The 26,058-nt window shown below is 46.7% G+C and overlaps 1 protein-coding gene across 2 annotated transcripts in view; it reads left to right on the forward strand.

Moving 5' to 3' along the window:
- LOC138468319 (exportin-5-like) overlaps positions 1–26,058 on the forward strand; it is a 2,047,117-nt gene that overhangs the window by 1,449,015 nt on the left and 572,044 nt on the right. For both annotated transcript variants that reach the window (XM_069608821.1, XM_069608822.1), the window contains exon 25: positions 19,240–19,336. In XM_069608821.1, the coding sequence (XP_069464922.1) occupies positions 19,240–19,336 (97 nt within the window). The remainder of the gene's footprint in view (positions 1–19,239; positions 19,337–26,058) is intronic.

The following is a 26,058-nucleotide window of genomic DNA, read 5'->3' on the forward strand; positions in this document are numbered from 1 at the left end:
ACTCCAAAAGCTCCAATTCATCGGAGCAGTCCTGGATACTTCCTTGGGCAAAGCCTTGCCTCCCGAGGAGAGTGCTCACCACATTCTGCAGATGGTAGCAAAGTTTCAGGATACCTAACATCTGCCGGCCTTCGATTTCCTGAGGTTCCTCGGCCTCATGGCATCCTGCATTTCTCTGGTGCCAGGGGCCAGATTGAGAACGAGATCCCTTCAATGGGCCCTCAGGACTCAATGGTCCCAATTTTCGGGGAATATGTCAGATCTTCTGCAAGTCCCGACCAGAGTGGCTCAAGATCTTCTATGGTGGGCTTGCATGGAAAATATCCTCAAGGGAGAATCTTTTTGGCAACCATGGCCGGAGATAACAGTAGTGACAGACGCCTCACTCACAGGGTGGGGCGCTAATGCCAACGATCTGACAATCGGCGGTCGTTGCTCTCCATCTGAGTCCAAACTACACATCAACCTTTTGGAGCGGAGGGCAATCAGACTAGCGCTGAAGGCTTTTCTGCCATCTGTACAGGGGAAGAATGTCCTAATAATGACGGACAACAGAGTGGCCATGTACTACCTCAACAAGAGAGGAGGAGTGGGGACACTACCACTGTGCAGAGAGGCAATGCAACTCTGGTTCTGGGCAATACGAGAAGGAATCTCTCTGTCAGCAGTTCACCTAGCCGGAGAGCAGAAACGGCGGCAGACGCTCTGAGCAGGCAGAGCACAGTGTCCCACAAGTGGGAACAAGCTCAGGAAGTCCTTCAAGAGATCTCAGTTTTCACGCATGGTTTCTGATAGGCTAAAATATAAGGATTGGGACCTTCCGGATGACTAAATGGAGATTTTGCTTTCGGCCAGAAGGCCAGCAACTAAATCCTTGTACCGGTGTCGTTGGAACAAGTTCAGTAACTGGTGCAGGGATAAGAATGTGGATCCATTCCAATGTGATATTCCTGCAGTACTATCTTTCCTTTTACACTTGGCCAATTTGGGGCTCCAAGTTGGCACAATAAAAGGATACTTGGTGGCGCTATCTATTTTTAAGCGCTCCTCAGAAGTGGTGTCTTATTTCAAAATGCCCTTAATTGTGCAGTTCCATAAGGGGCTCACCAACGTGTACCCTCCAATACCCTTTCAGGTACCTGTGTGGGATTTAAATTTAGTTTTACAATTTCTCACATGTATTCCATTTGAACCTTTACATTCTTGCCCACTTAGGCTCCTTACATTAAAAACAATACTTCTAGTGGCAATTACATCAGCCCGCAGGGTGAGTGAGTTTCACACATTCTCTAGTAATCCTCCTCAGACCATTTTTCATAAGGATAAAGTTATTCTTGGGGTTAAACCCTCCTTTCTGCCAAAAATGGTCTCACTTTCCTCTGTCATAAAAAATAACATTACCTTCTTTTTATCCTCCTCCTCATGCAAGTAAGGAGGAAGAAATGGACCCAAGAAGGGCTCTTAGTTTCTATAGATCCATATTGACTAAATTTCGACAATGTGACCAATGTTTGTTGGATAATACTGGACACAAATTGGGTTTAGCAGTAACACAGCAAACATTGTCCAGATGGATAGTTTTGGCAATCACTGAATGTTATAGGTTGGCTGGAAAAGAACCTCCAGATGGGCTAAGAGCGCATTCAACCAGGGGCATGGCAACTTCAACAGCTCTTCAGAGGTGTGCCCCAGTGCAAGATATTTGTGCAGCAGCCATCTGGTCATCTATGCACACTTTTGTGAAGACTACTCTCTAGATTCTACATCATCACAACGGAGTCTCTTTGAAAAAGATATACTTCATACAGTCCATAATTAATATTTCTGGTACTCTCTGCTCCAAATTCATACTGCTTTAGGAGCCTATCTCAGATGAGGAATACGTGGGAGGACACAATCCATTCGAAGAACAAGATACTTACCAACTGTAACGCTCTTTCGACTGGATGTTCCTCCCACGTATTCCTCATCTACCCTCCAAACCTACCCCGGAGTACAGTTTACATGTCTTCACCACTCAATGTTCCTTGAGAGCTTCCGGTCTAAGGGGTACACTGTATCTACTCATTTTACAAATCTACAAAAAAACAGAACTGAAGCCAACGGGTACGGCTGGAGGCATTTATACTACAGATGACGTCGACGTTCGATGGCTGCCACCGAGGGACATCGACGCCACAACCTCGAGCACAGTGCCCTCTGGAGGAGACCTTTTTGTCCGAAGCAGCAAAGCTGAAGATATTGAATATCTAAGATGAGTAATACGTGGGAGGAACATCCAGTCGAAAGAAAGTTACAGTTGGTAAGTAATTTGTTCATTTACAGGTGTTGAGAGGTTGACGTCCCGACATCGATGTATTACCCAAGCCTCGACCAGCGCAGACAAACGTTCCATCAGTGTAGAAAGAAAAACCCTTGGCGCCGACTATCGGCGACAGATCTTTCGTTACGCTCTCCAGGTCGAGATTCTTTGATTCCATGGTATCAATTGTCCGTGTCGGCCTGGACGATCACCAGGGGGACATTGACCCCATGTATACAGGGTCGGGAGGTGTTGATTCCTTTCAACGACCAAGCCTACCTATTTGCATTGGCCCAAGGCTTACACGTCTCCTGATGCCACATTTCAGCAGGGTCCGCATTCTACGCACACCCTTTTGTAGATTTAGGACCTTGGTTGAAAGGGTAATAGACACCCTAGATTGGAAGTCCTCTTCAGCACCTGTCCAGGGCTGCGAACTGACAGACATCTTGGATGAAGGTCCTGTAACTGAGCATAACATGCCAAACAAGGGGGGGGGTCTGGGAATCTCTCTACCAGCACGAACACAGCCCAATGACCTGTTCTTGGGTGAATAACCCCTGGGAGAGACTCTACCAAGTGTTTAGCTCACTGTCCCTTTCACAGAGAAGACATTTCCCTGCATATCAGTCTTTGTCCTGCCCAGGGGCAGTCCAGCACCGAAATACTAGGCAATTCTCCTCTGAACAAAAGTACCAACAGCAACCCCATACACGTGTTTCAGCCTTGTTGGGCATCATCAGTAAGAACCGGTAGCAAGGGGTCCACGTCTGGATCGCCCTGTTACCTTAGGGTGAAACCCAAAGTTAATTTATGCAAAACAAGGGGGGTCTGCCACTTAATCCGGCAATTGCAGACCCCCTAGCCTCCTTGTGGCAACATCCCTGTTCCATTCCCCCGGTCAACTCTAACTTTACGTGGAAATACAGGTCGGCAAGAGGATATCCATCTTTCCTGGCCTCTCACCCTTCTCCATAAGGGCTTGTTGTTCAGGCAGCCCCAATCGCCACCAGGCCTGCGGCATCCACTTCAAATCTGCCTTCGGACAGGGAGTGTAAAAGGTTGGACGCAATATCCAAGAAGGTCTTTACTTCTGGCAGCATGGCGTTAAAATGTGCTAAATACTCCTTTGGCCTATGGAAGGCAGTGGAGCAGGCAACACAGTACACCCCCGAAGGTGAAGTGCGGGATGGGTTTCCACAGCTGGTGGAAGATGGGAAGGAGGTAGCCAGGCAGTTGCATACGGGCATGGCCGTGGCCGACTGCGTTGGCCTTTCGATGGGGTTGGCGGTAGTATTGAGAAGGCAAGCCTATCTACAAATCTCTGGCATCTCCCTGAATGTCCAGAATCGGCTGCTGGACATGCCTTTCGAGGGAGTTTCTTTTTGGCCACAAGGCTGATGACTCTCTGGAAAAGTTCAAAGAGTCTAAAATAGCCGCAAAATCGCTGGGCCTAGCTGTGCAGCTGGCCAAACCTGCCTTCAGCTTTACATCTAGGGGCAGAGGCTACAGGCGATGTGCCGTACGGCAGAAAAGCACAGGTCCCATAGGCCAGGCAGGGGCAGAGGCATTTCCAGGGTCCTAAAAAGGGCAGCAGGGCTTTTAGAGGCCAGCAAACAGCGGTGAAGACGGCACCGCTCTCGAACTTCAAGACTGGCCGGTGTCAATAGATCTGCAGGACGCTTATTTCCATGTGCCGATTCATCAAAAGCACAGGACCGGGAGACCACCAGGGGGCGCGGGAGGAAAGGGCTACTTAGTGCACGGCTCCCGCTCCCTCCACAATAAATGTGAGGAGAAATATTACTTCTAACCTGAGAAGAGACCCAAAACGACCAAGCAGAAGTGGGCAAAGGGGTACAGAACATTGCAAGCAACAAATCGCAGTGGAAATAGCAACCCGATGTGGTGTTCGGGTTAAAAGGCGGAGACATGAAGGCCCTTGGCATGGTGATGCATAGTAACTCGTGTGGGAACATAAGAACGGCCCAGGAGCTCCGTAAGCAGACTGGCAGAGACTGGACGCTACGTGCAGCCATACAGGAGAGGAGAGGAGCGGAGCGCAAGTGAGTGATGCTGGCACCGACACATAGAAGGACAGGTGTTTGTGAAGGCATCCGGACGTGCAACCCTTAGTGTGGTGGAGAGAAGGCGCCCCTGCAACACAGAGAATCGGAGAGGAGAAGGACCGATACCACGAAGAAGCCCTGGTGGGCAGACAGCAATGAGACTGTGGTTCTGTGCTCTGGAGAACGACTTATCTCTAATGGCAGCTCATCTGACTGGCATGGAGCATGTCTTTGCTGATACCTTGAGCATACAGACTTCGGCCTCCCACGGGTGGGAGCTCTGTCAGGACGTTCTGGAGGAGATCTTCTCCTATTGGGTGTCTCCTTTTGTGCACCAATTCTCTTCCAGTGTGAACAGGAAGTGCAAGTTCTTCTCTAGGGAATTCCCTCGGGGGCTCTAGGGGATGCATTGTTGCTCAAATGAACTTTGAATCTCCTTGAGTCTGTACCTGTCCGGGACCATGTTAATCTTGATAGCTCTCAACTGGGTCCGGAGATCATGATACCTGGAGTTGCCGGACTTCCCTGGCACCTCCCGAAGACAGAGGATCCTGTCCTGGTCCTCCAAAAGAAAATACATTCAGGAAATGTGCCTTCTCTTGCTACACTCCAAGCTACTATAATACCATCACAGTTGCAATCGGGACGACTTCAGTGCACCTGCAGTTCAGGACATCACTCCAGACCCAGCTATTCAGAAAATGCTTAAGGCGTCACATTGGTATTTGTACTCTGTTATATTCCACCCCTGTAGTATTGGACCCTCGAGGCGTCTTGGATATGCTCCGTGAGACGAAGCCGTACTACCTATGTCCCAATCTGCTCAACGGCCTAAAGCGCATATAGCCATTGTAAGAGAACTAGTGCAGAAACTTCTTGGACATGCTGTGGATATCCAAAAGGCACAACACGATAAAAAGGCAGTCCATAGGTCCTTTTCCATTGGACAAAAAGTCCTTCTCCTCTTGCCTATGTTGGGGGTCAGAAATGAGAGAAGGACACACGGTTGTTGTTTTCGTAGTCAGACATTTTTATTATTTATATTCAACAAAAATGGGTACGTAAAACGCCTCTCCAGTCCTCTTCTAAAGATGAACTCCCCTACCTAGAAACTAAGGATCTGTCTGTGTCAGGATGTCAGTAACTGAAAAACCATCCTTGTGTCCAAAACAACCTATCCTGACCCTCACACATATAAACAAATAACAAAAGAAAATGCCTTTAACTTGATGTTAGAAAAAGTGTCAAAAGTACAAGAATGACTCTAAATGTTATCCAAGATAAAGACCCTTGGATCCAGAGGATGGTCCTCTTCCCCTGGATTCTTAAACAGGAAGACAAAAAGTCTCTTTTGCTAACAGTTCCTTGGTGTCTTTACTGGACTAACAAGTTCTTGTTCAATCAAAACGTTCTGTTGAAGCAAAATGTTATGTAACCATCTTCCTATAAAAGTTTGTTTCCTTGCAGATTACCTGGTATATCCCCCTGCCAGGAATCTTTATACTAATTTTACAGTTCCTTGATACAACTTCAGCTGCCTGGGGTATTCACCTGCCTGGGTCTTTCACAGTTCTTTGATATACCACAACAGCATGTACCATGTGACGCTTGGTATATCTTATCTATGCTAGTATTTACACGAGCATACCTGCTCAAGCTTCTCCCCACATTGGCATCTCATGCATCTGTGTTGGATTGGGGTTTGCCTTTATACTTTGCCTTGTCTGCATTCAAGCAAACTTTGCCTTTGTACTTTGCCTTTTCTGCATTCAATCATTCTTCTTATTGGGTGTTGAATTTGTACTTTGCCTTCACCACATTCAAACAAACTCTGCTCTTGTATATTTTCTGCATTAGTCATCTTTTACCATTCAATCACTTGTTGGCGCGTTTGTCTGAACACCCTGGGGTACCCAGTTGCTTTGGGCAGACTCACCGGTTTCTCCCAGCGTCTCAGATGCTGCTTGCGCTTCTGCGGAGTGTCTTCTGCACCTGCTTTCCAGTTCGGAGCCTGCAGTCACTCCTCCAGCATTGTGCGTGTCTCTGCGGTCACCTACCAGCTTTCCTCCACGGCCCCGGGTGAAACTGCTCTCTCGTCGAGCGGCCCGACCACCAGGAGTTCTTGCAATCCTCTCTGCATCTCCACGACCCTCCATGCTCGCACGCGTCTCTCTCCATGTACCGGAAACCTTCTCTGCTTCACCATCCTTGTTGTGTGCCCTGCGTTCAGGAGCCTTAACGTGGATGACAATGTCTCCACCTTCACTGCTCGCACGCCCTGCCTTGCTGCCACAGCCTGCACTGCCCTTCTCCATAGTGCGGTTGCCATCTATAAATGTCTCGCTTATTGACGGTGTGGAAAAACTAGTCCTCATGTTGTACTCAGAGTTCCTGTCACTCTGCATGAACTGCCTTGTCCTCGTCCTCGTCTCAGTACTCTAGTGTTTATGGGTGTTGAAGGCCATAACCTTTTTCAGGCTTTTAACTCTTGGAGGTGCTTTCTCAGGGATTTCAAATGAAGGCACAACCGGATTAGAGATCATGGTTACCTTTGGACTCTTAGCTCTTAAATGGTTATTCTCATGGACTTTACATAAAGGCACATCAAGAACAAAAGATGTTGTCTGAGTTGTGGGTGTTTGGGGAAAAGGTGGGGGCCTGACTAAAATGACAATAGGCCATTAAGAACTTTGGTACCAGCGGGTCTTCCCTCTTAGGGAAGGGGTGAACACTGACTCCTCCAATGAAGTCATGATATCTCCCTGGTACACGTCTCCTCCCATGTGTTCCTCCCTTATATAACCACTCGAGGGTCAGGATCATGTAGTGGCTGCTGTCCCCTGGCCACATGGGAGGAGGTCACCGGCAGGGAATCGGTGATGACTGCATTGGCTTCATCACACCTACCCCAGAGCACCGAATGCTATCCCTCTGGTATGGACCATATGAAATCTTTGCAATCTTGGAGAGAACAGGTACATATAATTATAGAGTGGCCCAGCTGGATAGGAAGTACAAAACTCAAATCTACCACTTAAACCTCCTGAAGGAGTGGAATGAGGACCCAGTGGAAACCTTGTTTGTACTAATAGCTGCACAGCTTTCAGAGGAACCACCCGAGACTACTTTAGTCCCTTCTGATTTACCTCTGTCACAGCAACAAGATGTCCAGGAGCTATTAGAACAATTCCCGGATGTTTTTAATAGTGAACCAGGAAGGGTAAAAGGTATTGGACATACCATCCGAACGCCCCCCGGAAAGGTTATCAGTCTAAAGCCCTACAGAATCCGGGAGGTAAGGAAAGAGTTAGTCATTAAGGAAGTGGAGAAAAAGCTGGAAGTGGACATCATCGAACCATCACAGAGTGCATGTTCCTCGCCAATAGTCTTGGTGGCCAAACCAGATCAATTGTGGAGATTTTGTATAGACTTCAGAAAACGGAATGCTGTTTAACAGTTTGACAACTATCCGATGCCTCGGCTTGACAGTCTCATTGACAGACTGGGATCGGCTGTCTACATCTCTCTATTGATCTAACTAAGGGCTATTGGCAAGTTCCATTGAATCCTCCAGATAAAGAGAAAACTGCATTCTCCACTCCCCAAGGACCATTTAATTTCAAAGTCCTTCCTTTCGGACTTCGTGGGGTTCCAGCAACCTTTCAATGACTGATAGACAGGATACTGCGACCATTTTCCCACTTCCGCGCTGCATATCTTGATGATATAGTCATCCACAGTCAAACATGGGAAGAGCTATGTTCCATTTGTATGAAATCACCCGAGCCCTTAAACCGGTTTGACAGCAAACCCTAAAAGAATTATTTTGGCCTAATCAACTTGAAGTCTTTAGGCTTTTTCATGGGGGAATGGGTTAGTCCAACTCCAACTGGAAAAGGTCAAGGCAGTTCAGGAAAAACTTCTCCCAAAACCATGAGACCTGCGAGCATTTCTGTGGCTCACTGATTATTATCAAAGATTTATTCCCAACTATTTGGCTATGATATCATGCCTATGGTTCTATATATAAGCAGAAAGCTCTTCCCGAGGGATAGAAACTACACCGACAAACAAGAAAGCAAGTTAATTAAGCATTTGAGATTGATGTTTTGGACACTACTCAAAGGCGATTTAAACACAGGCAAAACCTAATGTTAGACGAAGGTTTGAGAGAAAGAAGATTTGAATACCGGCAAGAACAAGTGCAACAATGAAAGCTGAATGATTATATATGCATAAGATGTTGTATTGAGGGGGAGCTGCAGCAAGTGTTACCCTACGCAAATACATTTGACAAAACAAAGCAGATGCTGATGTGATAATTTGAAAGTAACAGTGAAGCCAATAGAGTAGTCCTGTTAAAGAGAAGACACCAGGCAGTTGACCTGTGGTGGAAGGATACTTGGCAGGGGAGTATACCAGTCAATCCACTGAAATTGTGAAAAAAAAGTACATTGTGGCAGGATTCCTGGCAGGGGAGTATATACGAGGCAAGCCAACAGAAATTGTTAAGAAAACCGTAACAGTGATACAAAATACCTGGCAAGGAGGTTTACCAGGGACTCTGGGAAGTACATCAGCCACATCTTTGTTTACAGAATGAGAACTTTGTGAATCCAATACAAAAGACATTGTTGTTCAAGAAAGACACTTTTGCTACAGAGGCATTGATGGATGTTTTGAAAGATATTGTGTGAACATGAACTTTCTGAATCCAGTGTAAAACCCTCAAGGAATTGTTGGATAAAGAGACACTCTTGTGATACAGAGAAACTGTTTGGGAAAGAAACTATCGCCGTCCTACTACAAATCCAGGGGAAGGGAACTATCCTCTGGTTTCAAGTATTTCTCCTTGGAAAATACTTTTGGATTGATTCTTTGCTTTGATTATGAACACTTTTTTCACTAAGCGAATGTCGGAGACATTTCCCTGCATCCGTAGTTTGTTTCTAGTATGAGGGTCAGTTTAGAAGGTTTTGGACACAAGGACGGTTTCTAAGTTACTAATTGACACCGACCGATTTTTAGATTGTTGTTTAGGTAGAGAACCTCCTTCCCTAGGATAGGGGTAGGGAGGAGTTTTTCCAACACTTTTCTTTTAAATAAAATATCTGACAAAGAGATTACTGCAACTTGTTTCCGTCTCTCATTTCTGGCCCCTCGCACTATATAGGTGAGAACTATTGTGTGCCAGGAGAAGAGAGGCATTCTCCTGGTGGTAGAACTTTATTTTTGCTTAGAACCTCCTGGCTGTAAGTGTTATGGATTGGAGTAGGGTTTGACAGGGACAGAGAAGTTTATCGTTTGACGGTCATTCTGACACTTCCTTAGTTACCTAGATTGAGTCAGAGAAACCCATCATATGAATAGATGTAGCTAGGATTGTCCTTTTAATAAATGTTTATAGCATTCACCATGGCCCCTCCTTGACAGACCCCTTCTACACCTTTATAGTGACTATTTTGTTCCTGTTTTCTTAAAGTGGAGATGTCTTGTGATATTATTCCTCTCCCCCCTGTATAATATGCTTGATGCTTGCTTACTTATACAATGCAGTGAGTTAATTGAATGCTGAGTGTGTGAGCTGCTTGAACGTTGGAGGTGCTAGCTGCGAGTGAAGATATTCCTGTGGTTGTCCTTATGCTATCACTTTACTATTACTGTAAATAAGAATAAACTGCTTCCTTTTTTACTAGTCTCTCCTGGGTCCTTGACTGCCCACCTACATTATTATAGGTATCTGAATTACAGGGTATTTCAGTTTCCCACAACCCCATTCCTTCAATTCGCCAAGGAAAAGGTTACCCGGAGGATGATGCCTTCATTTTGTATACAAAATCATTTGGGTGTTCCACTTACTGGTCGTCTTACCTCCGACTCCCACCCACCACATGCTTCAAAAAGAGCAAAAGGGTTTGGCAGAGTGGTCCAAAAAAGAGATTTAAAATCCTACATACGAGTACCTAATTGACTACAAGTTATTTATTTGATTTCGCCGGCCCAACGGAAGGGGTGTCATTATTTTTTCTTTTGGAAACTTTATTTACAAAACTATAAAATCACATACATTACAATAGATGACAATAGATGACTCCATAAGACATTTAAAGTACTTGAAACCATCAAAACACATTTTTTTAAAAACAACTAATTACATTGAAGCATATAACCACACATAGCCCCCAGCCTAATTCACCACATCCCCAGTCACCTCCCCCCAGCCCCTATTTACATAAGTACAACACCAAGTCTAGCTGAAGAAATTTACCCCAAATTTTCTCAAATAAAACCACCAGGAGCTCTTGTCATTATTGAATAGAACTTCTCTAGACATATAGTTTGATGCATCAAGACATGCTACAAGTAACACACTCGATAGTCTGAAGTACCTGAGGGACTTTGTGCTGTGCATACCCAAAAAGTGGATATGAAGCGCCTCTGCGTTGGAGGACGCATACCCTTGAAGGCAATATGCCAAGCTGCAGCATTGCCTCTTTAAACATTTACAAAACATGGCTATTTGAATGCTGTTTTAAAAAGTTCCTGGACTAAAACATTTTTTCCCACCTCCGAAGGGTCTTCTGGCACATCTTTGGGAGTCTATCAAAGATGAGGTGTCTGTGGGAGGATTATATCGAATTAAGGAACAGTTATGTTCCTTTAATAATTTTCTTTCCGATGGATAAGACTATTCCTCCCAGAGAACACTCATACTTGTAGCATGCATCAGCTGGTGACTGAGGTCCGCTCCATCACAGTTCTTTGATGCCATTTTGCCACTGAAGTAATGTTATACATATAAACCTATGGCAGCAGATACCATCTTCCATTGTTCCCTCCTTTTCTCAGACAGTGGACCATGTGATACGGTAGAACTGCCACATATCAGAAAGGGAAATTCCAAAAATTCCAATTAGCCATGCAAGTACTAAATTTAGTGGGGTATTCGGGCAGACAATGATACATTTATGGAGGAATCATATCCATTAGAAAGAACATTATATAAACAAATTGACTTACTTATCTAAGCCACCTTCCTTTCCTAGACTGCTATGTCTTTTGCTTTAAGTGGTTCATAACAGTTCTCCAGCATTGGATCTTTCATGGATTCACATGCTTAGAATATTCCCCGTCGTAGACTGGGAACCCTCGGTACATTTATAAAGCCGTTTTTCCGTAGGAAAACTTCGACACTTTTGAGTCCCACCCAAGTCATTCCTGAGGCTGTCCACGCATGCCCCAATATGATGTGGCCGTAAAAATGCCCCGCCCCCGCGGCTCCCTTCAGATTTCAACCGTCTTCCAAAGTAGTGGGATCACCTTGTGTCATCTATTGTTTTGTCAAGGTTGTTCGTGGTATTTTTCCTAATGTCTGGAAAAGCTCAGTTCCGCCCGTGCGCTATGTGCGGGCCAAAGAAAGTGTGAGGGAGATGGACATTTGGACTACATATATTGTTCACACCCTCACCATTCGGCAGACAAGTGCAACATATGTAAGGGCTTCTCCCAAAAGACTCTTAAAGACCGGAGTCGGCGGTAAGTGGCCTGGTTGAGCGATGGAGCGGGTGCGTACCCTCCTTCGGAGGTAGGCTCCATGCGCAGCGTGGCCTCGGCATCAAAATCCTCAGGGGCCCCCGCCGTTATGCTTTGGCCGAACCCCCAGTGAAGAAACCACGCCCAGCGGAGAAAGGGTCGTCGGGAAGCCATTCCGCAAGGGAGTCTTCGCTGAAGAAAACATAATCATCGTCTAAGAAGGAGAGAAAGGAGAAGTCGAAATCCTCCTCCTCAGGTGATCACTATAGATCATCCTCGAGTAAAGAGTCTGAGAAGCACAGGTCAAGTTAAAAGCGGGAACGCCTCAAGGATCTGCGCAGGCACCACTGTTGACGACGGCGGGGAGATCGTCAACTCCCTCGCTACCAATGACGCAGTTGGTTTCGTCGATTGTTATGCCACAGGTAGTGGCTATGACGACGGCTGGACCAACCTTAGCCTCGTCGACGGAGATCCCGCAAGAAACTTGGCGACCGGAGGTATTCGACCCGGTTTTACCAGAGTCTGTGCTGCAGCAAGAGGTGGCCGTGTCGGTGTCCTCTGTGGAAGAGGAGTGTGAGAGGATAGCAGGGCCTGCAGAGCTCGGGTTACAAGGAGTTAGCAGGTTAACTCTTTCCAGTGGAACTAATATTCCAGTTACAACCCCTCTTCTTAACCCGCAGCTGTTCTATCACTAGAAGTTCTATCCACATTGCAGACCTTGTTAAAGAAATTGGACGAAAGATTACCTCAGGTGGCAACTCTGACCAAATCGACCGTCGGCAAACCTGGCCCTTCCCGTCAGCCAACTCTGACGATGTCGACGGCTGTACCGACGCGTGAGGGCCTCGCAGGTGCACGCCAGGAGGAAGGGGAGCTGTCAGACGGAGAAGGAGGGTCCTTCTCGGATGTTTCGTTCCCCTCTAGGGATCCAACCTGGGAGTCAGAGGCAGAATTCGAACCCCCAAGGAGCCCAGCTCAACCGTCCCCCCCCCCCGGATGACATTGAGTCGTTTCACGCCATGTTGAGCAAAGCGTGTACTGAGTTCGGATTAGCTCAGGAGGAAGAGAAAAAAGACTGTTTTCTATTCGACCACATGGGGAAGAGAAGGTGGTCGGTTTTCTCGGTGCCCATCCTGGACCATGTGTGGCAGGAGGGTTTACAGACGATGCGTCATCCTTTCTCGGAGCCCGCAATTAAAGGTAGGCTGCAGAAGAAATGTAAGGCTCCTAAACCCACCCCCAAGTGTCGATCCACCCAACCAGCCCCAGACTCGGTAGTGTCAGCGGCGGCGGCGAGAAAAGCTAGGTCCCAGCCCAAATGCTCGACCCCCCCTGGAGAACGAGGCCAGAAGACAGGACGCCTTTGGCAAGAAGGTGTTGTCGGTGGGGGCGACGACAGTGAAGGCCGCCAACTCTCTGGCTATAATGGCCAGATATGATAGAGAGATGTGGCACTGGTTGGCACCTATACTTGAACATCTTCCAGAAGAACATAGGAAGAAAGCAATGTTACTCGTCCGTGAAAGTGAGGAGGCCTCAAATCATTCTATTAACATTGCTGTGGACCTCGCAGAATCAAGATTTAAACAAGTCAACAATGGGGTGGTTCCACGGAGGCAAGCGTGGCTAAAATGCACCAACTTTAGACCTGAGGTGCAATACAAGGTGCTGAATAGGCCCTTTGAGGGAGACCTTCTGTTCGGCGAAAAGGTGGAGGCCTTAAAGGGCATGAAGGAGGACTCTGACACGGTGCGCTCTTTGGGTGCCCTCCAGAGTGGAAGGAATTTTCGTTCTTTTCGCCCCTTTAAGGGAGCATCACGGAACTCCCGATTCTCAGCATCAAGAGACAGGCCTTTCAATAGGCCGACGTATTCGTCGCAGGGCTACAGGCGAGCCTCGCAAGCGGCGAAGCGACGCTGAGACTACCAGACCTCCAGGAAGAAGACGGCCTACTCGTCGTCGAGAGATGAGCCCAAAGACCAACAATGACGGGCGTCAGAACGTCCTTGGAGGCAGGGTATCGCATTGTGTCGACGAATGGGAGCAAATAACCACAGATCAGTGGGTGCTGGACACTGCAAGGCTTGGACACTCCCTGAAATTCAAGAGCAACCCTCTGCATGTTCCACCAGCGTTTTTGGCTCAACCGCACCTGAGCGTGTTGCAACAGGAGGTAGCGCTTATGCTACAAAAAGGGGCTATAGAATTGGTCCCTGCGTCCCAGAAGGGCCAGGGGGTTTATTCCCGATACTTTGTAGTGAAAAAGCCAAACGGAAAATGGCGTCCCATTCTCGACCTTCGCGACCTCGACAAAACGTTGAAAAGGCAAAAATTCAAGATGCTCACACCCCAGTAAGTGATCCGGTCTGTCCAAGGGGGGGGATTTCTGGCATCTCTGGATCTTCAGCACGCGTACTTCCACATACCAATGCGTCGGGACACAGAAAGTTCCTAAGGTTTGTGGTAGGACGGACTCACTACCAGTTCACAGTGCTCCCGTTTGGACTAAAATCCTCTCCCAGGACGTTCACAAAATGTTTAGCACCAGTTGCAGCTTGGTTGAGAAAACAAGGCCATCACGTGTACCCGTAGGATCCTCTTCTATGGCAACTCAAACAAGTTTGCAGGCCACCATGCAGCTGCTACGACGGCTGGGATTTGCAGTAAACTTCGAGAAGTCTTCGTTGACTCTGTGAAGAAACTGTGTTCTTGGGTGCACAGTTCGAAACCCAGTCGGGGTTAGTGAAACCATCCGTCGACGGAATCCACAGACTCAACCGGATGGCAGGTCAGTGGAGGTTCAATACCAAAGTGTTGGTGAGGAAATACATGTCGATTCTGGGCGCTATGGCGTCTTGCATTCCTCTGGTGAAAAACTGCCGCCTGTTCATGAGGCCAATCCAAGAGTTTCTGGCGGATAGGTGGCCCAGACCCAAGGTCTCTGGTCGGACAAACTGATCGTCGACGACGACGACAAGCTCCTACGAGCTCTTCGATGGTGGCAGAGCTTTCAGAACCTATCCAGCGGAGTACCCCTGCAAGAACCGGAATTTTGCGTGACCATAGTGACAGACGCGTCCCTGACCGGCTGGGGAGCACATATGGGTACTCTCCAAACACAAGGTCGTGGTCTCCCAGGAAATCTCTCCTGCACATCAACGTTCTGGAGTTGAGGGCAGTGCGCTGGGCCTAAAATCTTTCCTGCAACACATAGAAAGGCTTAGTAGTGAGGATATTGACAGACAACACGACAGCAATGTTTTACTTGAGAAAACAAGGAGACACGCGGTCCGGAACCCTTTCCACCGAGGCTCAGAAGGTATGGCATTGGGCTCTCAAGCACGATATAACCATTTTAGCTCACCATCTCCCTGCAGTAATGAACAAACAAGCGGACTCCCTCAGCAGAAAAATGGACCAGGTACACGAATGGGAGTTAGACAACCTTCAGTTATCGAAGATCTTCGAGAAGTGGGGGAAACCCCCCCCTAGATCTCTTTGCAACGAAGGAGAACAAGAAATGCGAACAGTACGCCAGCAGGTGGCCACAGAAGGGCTCTTGGGGAGAGGGGGGCAGCCTTCCCGTGGATGGACAAGTTTCTCTACGCCTTCCCCCCCGTTTCCTCTCATACGGAGGGCCCTACAATGGATTCGCAGATACAGTTGTCGGGTCATCCTAGTGGCTCCGTATTGGCCGAGGCAAGCATGGTTTTCCGACCTGCTCCAACTGTCAGTCGAGCAGCCGATAACATGTCGGAAAACCCCGGACCTCCTGTCCCAGGACAAAGGGACAGTGTGGCATCACGACCCGGACAGTCTCAATCTCACAGCTTGGCTCCTGTCTTCTCGGAGTTTGGTGCCCTAAGAATTTCGTCGGATTGTCGGAGAATCCTGCAGGCCGCACAAGATCCTTCCACGAACACATCGTATGCATGCAAGTGGAGAAGATTCTGTGGGTGATGTCAAAGCCAGCGAGGATTGCACCCCTTGAATGTAACTCCAGAACAACTTCTACCATATCTGTTGCATTTGGCAGAGAGCGGATGGTCTTTTTTGTTGATAAAGGTACACCTGGCGGCCATCTCAAGGTTCACGAAAAAAAAGGCCTTCGTCTCCCTTGTTTAGTGATAGGCTGATAAAGCACTTCATGAGGGGTCTGTTCCGTACATTCCCTCCGATTAAGCGGTTTCCACCGACATGGAGTCTCAACTTTGTGTTAGCGGGGCTAATGAAAGCTCCCTTCGAACCAATGGCTTCCTCGTCTATGAAGTTCTTATCGTGGAAGTTGGCTTTTCTAGTAGCTATCACGTCAGCTCGACAGCTCTCGGATATACAAGCCTTGGTCATAGATCCACCGTACTTGAGGTTCTTTAAGGACAAAGTGGTACTGTCGACTAATCCTTGTTTTATTCCAAAAGTGCCTACTGTTTATCATAAACATTTGTCAATTGTTCTACCTACCTTCTTCGCAACTTCTTCACAGCTGCGGAAAAAGCCCTCCATACTTTGGACGTGAAGAGAGCGCTGAAATTCTACCTTCATCGGTCCCAGCAATTCAGAACTACGCAGCAACTGTTTGTGGTTTATGGCCCGTCGACGAGAGGAAAGGCAATCTCAAAACAAGGACTAGCTAGATGGGTCTCGTTGACGATTGCTTTTTGTCACTCCAAGGCGGGAAAACCGCTGGAAGGACGTCCGAGGGCTCATTCCACGAGATCAATGTCATCGGCGGCGCTGTGGGCAGGGATTCCGCTGACGGACATCTGCCAAGCGGCGTCCTGGTCAGTGCCACACAGGTTTACCTGCCATTACTGCCTTGCAGATGGGAAGAGCAGTCCTGCGCCATCTGTTTCAGTGAGGTAAACCCCGTCCAGCGGGAATGCCTGTATATATATGTTTATACGAATATATATATATATATATATATATATATATATATATATATATATATATATATATTAGGGGTGTCACAGTATTAGTTTTATGACGGTACGATAACCTTCTTGCAAAATGATGGTATATCATGGTTATCGCGGTATAGCAGGAGTTAACCAATCTTAACAAATATTTTCTAAAAAGGTCATAAATTGTTGGATTTATCATCACAAACAAAACCAGGCACCCAGGGCCAGAATGGGCTTTTCAGCATACTTGCTTCCACCAAACACAAACACACGTGTGGAGAGGGGGAGGGGACGGGGGAGCCCTGCTGCGACTGGCAAAGCAAACTGAATAGCTTTTCTTAAGTGGTCATTTAGGCTTTTAGCTCCCCCACTGGCTAATGGTGAAGATGAACGTGTTGCCATCTTTATAACCTTCATGCCCGCAGATCAATGGAGGCTGATGGTACAATATGCATGTGTGCACACACGCACACGCACGCTCTCTTCATGTTACAGCCTTTAGTTTACTTGAGGGCCAAAAGGTGTTCAGTAATCACAGACATCTTACCCTTTGGTATGGCAGCAGGGAATACCCACATATGAGTGAATTTCGCAGTGTGACTTATTATGTGTAAATTCAATGATAGAACCACGGAAATCCCCCATTGTCATATGTTTAGCAAACATTATCCATTATAAATATATAAACCCCAAAGCCGCCAACCCAAAGTAAACCCTTTTCCTTCTTGGCACTGTATTTATTCTTCCTATTGCTAACATACTGATTTTGTGTCAGGCACGTGTGGTTTATGGAATGGCATTAGAAACTGCTCCAACTGATACTGCTTGGCAGATGGTACATCCAACAGTGCAAGACCAAGAACAAGACTGCGCAGCACTTGCTTACTGCAACCTTTCCAAATCAGATTGAAAACCACACTTAACGGTATAAACGGTATACCGGTATAAACAATGTGACGGTTATTATTGTTCAATTAAGTGGTTCACGGTATCTTTAACGGTATACCGTTATACCGTTACATCCCTAATATATATGTGCTTCTTTCCATATGTGTAGAAATGGGGAAAGATATGTAGATATATGCTTGTACTTAAGCACAGGTAGTGTTGTGTGTCTTTATATGTGTATATATATATATATATGTATATGTGTATTTATATATATATTTTTTTATAAATGTGTATATAGGTGGGCACATGGATATATAAAGAATGTGATAAAATTGATGTTAATTGCATTCACACCGCCATATCAGGGTTACTGATGTGCAATCTATTCTAAGCATGTGAGTCCATGAAAGATCCAATGCTGGAGAAGGGAGTAGTTTCTTACCTGTAACTCCATTTCTCCAGCATTGGTATCTTTCATGGATTCACATGCGCCCGCTGGCCTTCCCTGGATGCAATGTACACACTGTATTTCCCCCCATGCTGCTTTGGAGGGGTTAAAATCTGAAGGGAGCCGCGGGGCGGGGCATTTATACGGCCACATCCTATTGGGGCATGCGTGGACAGCCTCAGGAACGACGTGGGTGGGACACAAAATAAGTTTTCCTAGGGAAAAACGGCTTTATAAATGTACCGAGGGTTCCCAGTCTGACGACTGGGAATATTCTAAGCATGTGAATCCATGAAAGATACAAATGCTGGAGAAATGGAGTTACAGGTAAGAAACTATTCCATACTCCTGTTTGGTGTAGAATGCCACAGTGACTTGCTGCTGTGTTCACCTCTTCCTTTTCTGCATGTTTGAGGGTTTCTCCTCTCCCACTTGGACCAGGACAACCCTAAGGGCTTGATGGACCCAGCTCCATCACTGCTGAGAAAATGACATGGGTCTCTTGATGTCTTAGTCTATGCTATCCACTGCAAAGCTCTGTCCAATTCCGCAGCACCTTCACTGGATTGCTGCCACTTTTCCTTCGGAGGAAGAATTGGTTTTGACTCGTGTTTAAGGTTCAGCGTCCAGCCAAGCAGATAAGAACCAAGCCTCAAGGGGAAAGTACCTGTCTGTTCCCAGCATATTGAATCATTGCCGGCTTTGCCTGTGCTCTCCATCACAGGCCTCCAATGTTCCAGTGCTGTATATTTGCTTTTTAGTCCTGTCCGCTAGATCCCCAGGTGGACAGAAAACATTGTCTCTTTGGTTTCTCTAAACTTGTTTTGATTCTTTCCATATTTGAACTTATTAGATGAACTAGGCACACAGGAAAGGAGTGTCTTCATCCAGCTGCTCAGTGTTCATTCAGTAAAGTTATAGTGTGAGTACTAACGGAGTTTGAAGCTTTGTGCATTACCTCTAACGAATATATTTGTGTTGCCTAGTTGACAAATGGGAAGTTAGGCTTTTATAGCCTTATTTTTAAAACTGTGTGAAAGCACTATATAAACTGACCCTTGTCTTAATTGTTTCTCCGCTCTACATCAGATCCAAAGATGCCTTTGTTGCAGATGTTCTATCAACCTGTTTATGAAACGGATGTAGAACGAATACAGGAGTTTTTGTATACCCTGTACGTGCAATGGTAAGAGGTTACTCAAATTCTTGTTTTCCAGGCATCCTTTGATGAATCACAATGTTTTGCCATTTTGTAAAATAGCCTATTGAACTGTCCCTCCACTTGATCTCTCATAGAAAATTATCTTTGTTCAGTTAAGTTATTTACTTTGGTTTCAGTGTTTTTTTTAGCATCAAGGTTTTGAGAACTGAATGGCTTTGTGTGTGAAATCTAGCAAGGGTGATGTATTTCATTTTTTAGGGTTGAGTATTGAATCTGGAGCCTGTGTGCTGAAAACATTGACATTTTTATAATAACGTAATGTGATTAATGATTTCCTAAACGTTGCTGTTTTGAATGTGAGATAGACCACACCTCATAAGGGAAACAGAAAAACGTATGATTTTAAGTTCATGTAAACTCTCACGGCTCTACAATAAAGTGACTGTGCTTGTTGTAAAGTTCATAAAGAGAGCATACTTAGGTTTTATGGGAGGCATCCTTTTTAGGGCACATGCGAGTAGACGTAGACTTTTATATGATAACTGACATAAATTGCTTACCAGTCCCGGAACGGTTTTAGAACGAAGTGGGGTGCCTACAATATTTGTTTGCTTCGCCAGCCCAAAGAATGGTGCTTGCTCCCAGCAAAGATGGAACATTGCTTTGTACTTTGATCACCTGTACTAATCGAGCCTGAGGGACACCCCATCACATCTTACCCTTCTGTGAGTTCCTGTCTCATCAGCTGTTTCTGAGCTATCTGCCCATGAAGATCCACTCATTGGTGGATTTATTTTATATTATTTATTTTTATTTATTTCATTTGTAAAGCACGCACAAACCCTCAGGGCTCTTTGGAACCAGTTACATGGGGCCCAAAGGCGAGGAAGGCATACATTTACAAAAAGACCCTAATGCGAGGCAGACAACATTCGAGAAATATCAAACCGGTTACAGTATGGTTGACAAATGCAGATTAATTGAACAACCAAGTTTTAAGGACTTTGCGGAAGGCCCAGAAGGAGCCTTCTGCTCTGAGAGCAAGTGGGAGTGAGTTCCACTGCTTAGCTGCATTGACAGGGAAGCTTGTGCCTCCTGCTTTCACGCGTTTGAACTTTGGTTGCACAAGCCTGTGTGAGTAGGGGATTTTGTTAGGCTGGAAGGCTGGGACATAGTGAATTTATGCAATAAGTATGGTGGTGTAGGATCAACAAGGAATATCGAGGCTTAGTACCACCAAAAATTGGATCCGCCAGTCACGAAGTCTTGAATATAAATTTATTCTGTATGGATTCAAATATCAAAGTAGATAGCTATCTGGCTCCCAACACCTCGCAGTGTGTACCAGAAAACACTGTGAAGGGAGTGAGTACTGGTCATCACAAAACATGCAGTATTTATTCACAGTCCTGGTCATAGCCCAGCCCATCTCCAAACTAATAGGTTACAAATTTAGGATTGTGCCCAGTTCACATAACAAATATACAATATTGGTTTGTACTTTTGACATGTTGTCCCATCCTTGAAGATTCAATGGTGTTGTTGGTTCTCCGCCTTAGGTTGATCATAGTTTCAAGAAACAAATTCAATAGCTTATAGCTAAGGCACATATCTCTAGTTTCTCTACCATTCAGTTCTTATGTTTGAATATGGCTGAGGCTATTTGATGCAGACACCACATTAAATTGAAGTTCACTTTGGCTCCAAGGTTCCTTAAACATACTGACAAACTTTGTTGTAGTCAGCTGTGTGGATCTTTAGCTTTTTAGAGTAAATCCTGTTTCAAGAAATGTACAAAGGATTCCTTCAAAAACACACAGCATTAGTTTACATGCATTGTATATCACTGTTTGAGGGAGGATGAGTTTTGTAGACATTGATAACACTTTGAATGAGAGTTCATTCTGACTACAAGGTCTGTTTGCACAGGACAAATAGTCTGCTCTGCCAGCCCTAGTGTTGACATAGGCTCAAAGGTCGTTTCTGCTCTGGCAGCTGAAAACATGGTTAATCATTACTGAACAGAGAGCAGAAGTTAGAATCAAGATGAAAGATATTTTCCAAAATGGCATTTGAAGTAAATTCTAATTAACTGCAGGTTTTAATACAAATGCGAAATGGCTTAGGACAATATTCATAATCGGATGATATTTATCGAAAATGGTTTAACAGTGGGGCTGACTTGGAGACGCATTTATGGGCGATGGAGAGAATTTTAAAGGAGATTCTTTCTCTGATGGAGAGGCAGTGGACTGCTCTGCGAGCAGCTGAGATGTGCTCTGAACGTGTGAGATGAGGTGCCTGGAAGCAAGACGTTACAATAGTCTAGCCTGGCTCCCACCACTGAGCGCGCGATGGTTAGATAGTTGTTGGTGAGGAAGGGTCTGGCAGCATTCATGAGTTTAGTGGAGTAGGCTGCTGCTAAGGAGATGGCGTGGACTTGGCGGTTGAGGGAGTGAATAGAGTCGAGGTAGACTCCTAGAGTTTTCACAGGTGAGGAGAGTGGGATCACTGAGCCGTCAATGTTGAAGGCTGAGTACAAGGGTTGATTTTTTTTAGAGCTGGGGCAGAGCCAATGATGATATGTTCTGTTTTCTCATCATTGAGCAGAGTCCATGGATGGCCATCCAGGCTTGGATGGTGGCAGTATCGGCGTGGTCGGGCCCTGTGGACGATGCCGAGGGACTCTTGGTAATCAGAGGCGTTTCGTGAATATATTGTGAAGCGTAGGGGACACGCAGGACCCTTGTGGCACCCCACAATTGCTAGGGGAAGTTGCTGCACAGGCATTCTCTGTGAAGACGTTAAAAACTCTACCTTCAAGGAAGGAGGCAATCCACAATGCTGCTTCTGTGGAGAAGGAGGCTTAAGATGTCAGATGTTGGCATAGTATGTTATGATCGACCAGGTCGAAGGCAGCAGACAGATCTAAGAGAAGCAAGACTAGCTTTCCCTCGCCTATGATCTCATCCATCAGATTTTTCAGGTCTAAGAGCGCTGATTCCAAACCCTTCCCTGGACAGAAGCCGAATTGGCGCATCCCAAGGATTTGGTTGGACTCAAGATTGTTGCATTTGAATATGGGCCGCCCTACCGAGAATTTTAAGGAAGAAGGGAACTGTGATGATGGGCCGGAAGTTGTTGGGGGAAGGTCGGATCAAGGGTATTTTTTGGGTGTTTTTTTTTTAGAAGAGGGAGGACCCAGGCTTACTTTAGGCAGGCTGGTACCAATCTGGAGGCGAAGGAGGCATTAATGAAAGCCCGTGTTGAAGGGTGCTAATGTTTCAGCACAGTCTTTGACCCGGGTGGCCAGGCAGACATCACCTTTACAACGTGATGGCTTGAGGCTTAGGAGAATGTGCCCCCTTTCATGAGTGGTTATTTTATTGAAGCTGAACAAGGGGACTCCAGGCTTATTTGGGGTAGGGGCATGAGAGGGCCTGAGCAGGAGGGCGAGGCTGGTTTGTTTGGCAGAACTTTTTCTTTTGTAGTGTCAATTTTTAACAGCAATGCCTCCTGGATTCTATTGCACCAGGCAGCGTCTTTGGTTAGGGTGGTGGTTTGGGGGGTTGGGGTTTGAGTTCTCTAAAGTTGTCGAAGAGCTCTTTTGAGTTAGATTTGGCAATCCTGGTGTTGAAAGTGCTGGCTATCTCTTGGATAATGGCTTACTTGTAATGTTTGGACAGGTTTGAGAATTGGAGTTTGATGGTTTCCGAGGGGTTGCTATTCCAGCAAGTTTCAGCAAGTCTTTTTTCAGTTCTGAGGGTGGCTAGATCAGGGGTATACCTGAAATTAGAGTGGATTATAGGTTTGGCAGAGCAATCTAATCAATAGCCTTGGCTAGGGTTTTGGAGTAAAAGTCTGCTAAGTGTGTGGGGTCCGTAGTATCAAGGAAGTCTGGATTCTGGACGCTGAGGCAAGGGGAGAGGCTTTCTTTTGTGAGTTTATTTGCTTGTACAGCAGGCCAAGGTGGGTGGCAGTGACGTGGTGGAAAGTTTGGCGTGTGGGCCACAGCGCAAGGTGATGACATGATGGTTCGACCAGTTCGACCAGGCACAGGGCGAGTTGGCTTTTATGGATATGTGGCAATTGTTGGCTATTCAGTCAAGTGATCACCCTTTGATGTGTGTAGGGTGGCGGATATGTTGTGTAAAGCCGAGGGAAGTGAGGGCATTTGATAAGGAGCTAGCTTGTAGGTCAGATGGGTTGTTGAGGCCAAGTTAAGATCGCCCGTGGTAGCACTTGTGAGGAGGGTTTAATGTCTTCACCTAAAATAAGGGAGTAAGTCCTCCTCAAATGAGAGTACAGGGCCAGGAGGGTGGTAGACGATGCGTACAAGGATGGTGTTGTTGGGGGGTGTGGAAAGTTTGATGGAGAGGATGTTTCAATTGTTGTTGAGTGAGGGGTAGATTTGTCGGACGAGCAGGTAGTCCTTGGCAATGAGGGCAACGGCACTCCCTCTGGCATTTGATCTATCACTCCTGAGGCCAGGTGGAGCCAGGTTTCTGTGACAGCTAGTGCATCAAGGTTGTTTACTGTCAGGAGATCATGCATGTCCAGTGCATGCATGGGCAGAGAGCACGCGTTGATCAAGGCTAGGTTGAGGTAGCGGTGGCTGCAATAGCAGGCATATAATAATTACATTTCTGTGATACTTTGAAGGCAATGGCCTTGGCATGAGGAGACCGCCCACATGCAGCACTTAAAACATCATTACATTTCTGATGGGCATTGGTGGAGGTGGGCTGGGCATGAGGAGGCAGATTATTACATTTCTGTATGAAATTGGGAGGAGCAGGGGGGCAGTGGGGGTGGGCACAGAGAAAGGTAGTGTAACTGGTTGTGGAAGAGTTAGGAGAAGTCTGAACGAGAAGGCAAACTTTACTAAGTTTGTGTTGGAGGGTTTTGCTGAGAGGCGTAGCGTTGGTCCTGCTAGGCAAGCAGGGCGTCCTGATGACCGGTGTAGGGCTCGCATGAAGTCAGATCGATCTGACAAGTCCAAGGGGCCTGGTGGTAGGCCTGAGAAGTCATCGGTGTCGGAGAAAGGACATGGGAAACAGAAGGAAGCATTTGTCGCACAGGGATCATCACAAGTCCTCATCCAGTCGGGAGTCTTCGAAGCAGAGTTTCGGCTCGTCTTCCATAAAGTCTGGGTCTCCGGTGAAGGATAAGTCTGTGGAGGCAGCGGTTCGGACGACAGGGTCTTCGACTGCTGTTCCCTTGTCGACAGTGGTGGTACCGTCTGTTACTCCTTCGTTGACGGTGGTGTCATCAGCGCCATCCACAACTCTGCCGGACAGTGGTCAATTGCTGTTGTTGACGCAGATGGAGTAGGAAGGTTTGTTGACGGCGGGGGGTATGTGGCAGTCCTCCGGCTTTTAGTCCATGCTTCCTGTGAACATTTTGCAGCATGATCCAACAATGTATTCCTGTTTCCTCAGAGGAGGAACAAGAGCAGCTTTTTGATCCGTCAGCCCTGGGTCTGCTGAGTGCGTGGCAGTCGATGTTGCGTGGGGTGGGGGCTGGGCCACCCGTTGGTTCAACAGCAGTCCTTGCTGTCGTTGCAGGTGTTAAATACCCTCTAGCCTTTGTTGGGGCAACTGGATGCAAGGTTGCCACCGCCTCAGAGTCCGGCAAGGCTGGTGGTTGAAGGTTTGCCTGGTGGGGGTCCTCAGAAGTCTCCTCCAGCACGGTTGCCATTGCTGTTGCCGGTGAGGTTGGACCGTTCAGAGTTATCCTGAGGAAGGGGAGTTGCCTGATTCTGAACCGGAGATTGCTTGGCGTGACACCCTGACAGCTTGTTCTTCGTCACCGACGAGGGACAGCGCCTGGGACACTGACGCTGGGGTGGAGCAGCCCTGTAGTCCGGCTCAACCATCACCGCTGGATGATATTGGGGCCTTCCACGCCATGATGGCAAAGGCTGGCGACGGAAGAGGAATGGAAGGAATGTTTTCTCTTCGACCATATGGGGAAGCGGCAGAAGGCAGTCTTTTCTGTTACAATTCTCGACCACGTGTGGCAGGAGGACCAACGCACAATGCGCCATCCATTTTCTGAGCCGGCGGTGAAGGGCCGCCTAGAAAATAAATTTAAGGCCCCTGAGTCTACTCCTAGGTGTCTTGTGTCGCAGCCCACGCCTGAGTCTGTGGTTTAGGCGGCTGCCAGCCGTAAGGCCAGAAGCAAACACAAGTGTGTGACGTCCCCGGAGAGTGAGGCCAGGAAACAGGACTCTTTTGGGAATGTCGGGGACGATCACTATCAGTTTTGGGTCCTACCATTTGGCCTGAAGTCTTCCCCCAGAACGTTTACGAAGTGTCTAACTCCGGTGGCGGCCAAGAGAGTCTCTTATGGCAACCATGGTCCTTTTGCAATGGCTGGGATTCGCCATCAACTTCGACAAGTCATACTTGATGGCGTCCAGAGACTTGGTGTTTCTCAGGGCACAATTTCTTACCCGGGACAATCTGATAAGAATAAAGCGCAGGATAGAACTTACACTCTAAGAACACAGGTTGAACACTAGAACACACGTACCTCTGATTGGTAAGATTTTTATGTCTTTCAACAACGATATAGATTCTTCTTTTTAAATACACGAAGAAATTGCAATAGTGAGTGACACAGTTTCCTCACCTATGTTAAAGGAAGAAACTGGGTTTGCAATACATGAAGTTTTAGGAATACATTTAGAACCTACAATAGGTGGAACCAAGAGGCGACTACCAACCAATGGAACCATCCTT

This window comes from Ambystoma mexicanum, chromosome 4q, assembly GCF_040938575.1.
Source record: "Ambystoma mexicanum isolate Mex_15411 chromosome 4q, UKY_AmexF1_1, whole genome shotgun sequence".
NCBI lineage: Eukaryota > Metazoa > Chordata > Amphibia > Caudata > Ambystomatidae > Ambystoma > Ambystoma mexicanum.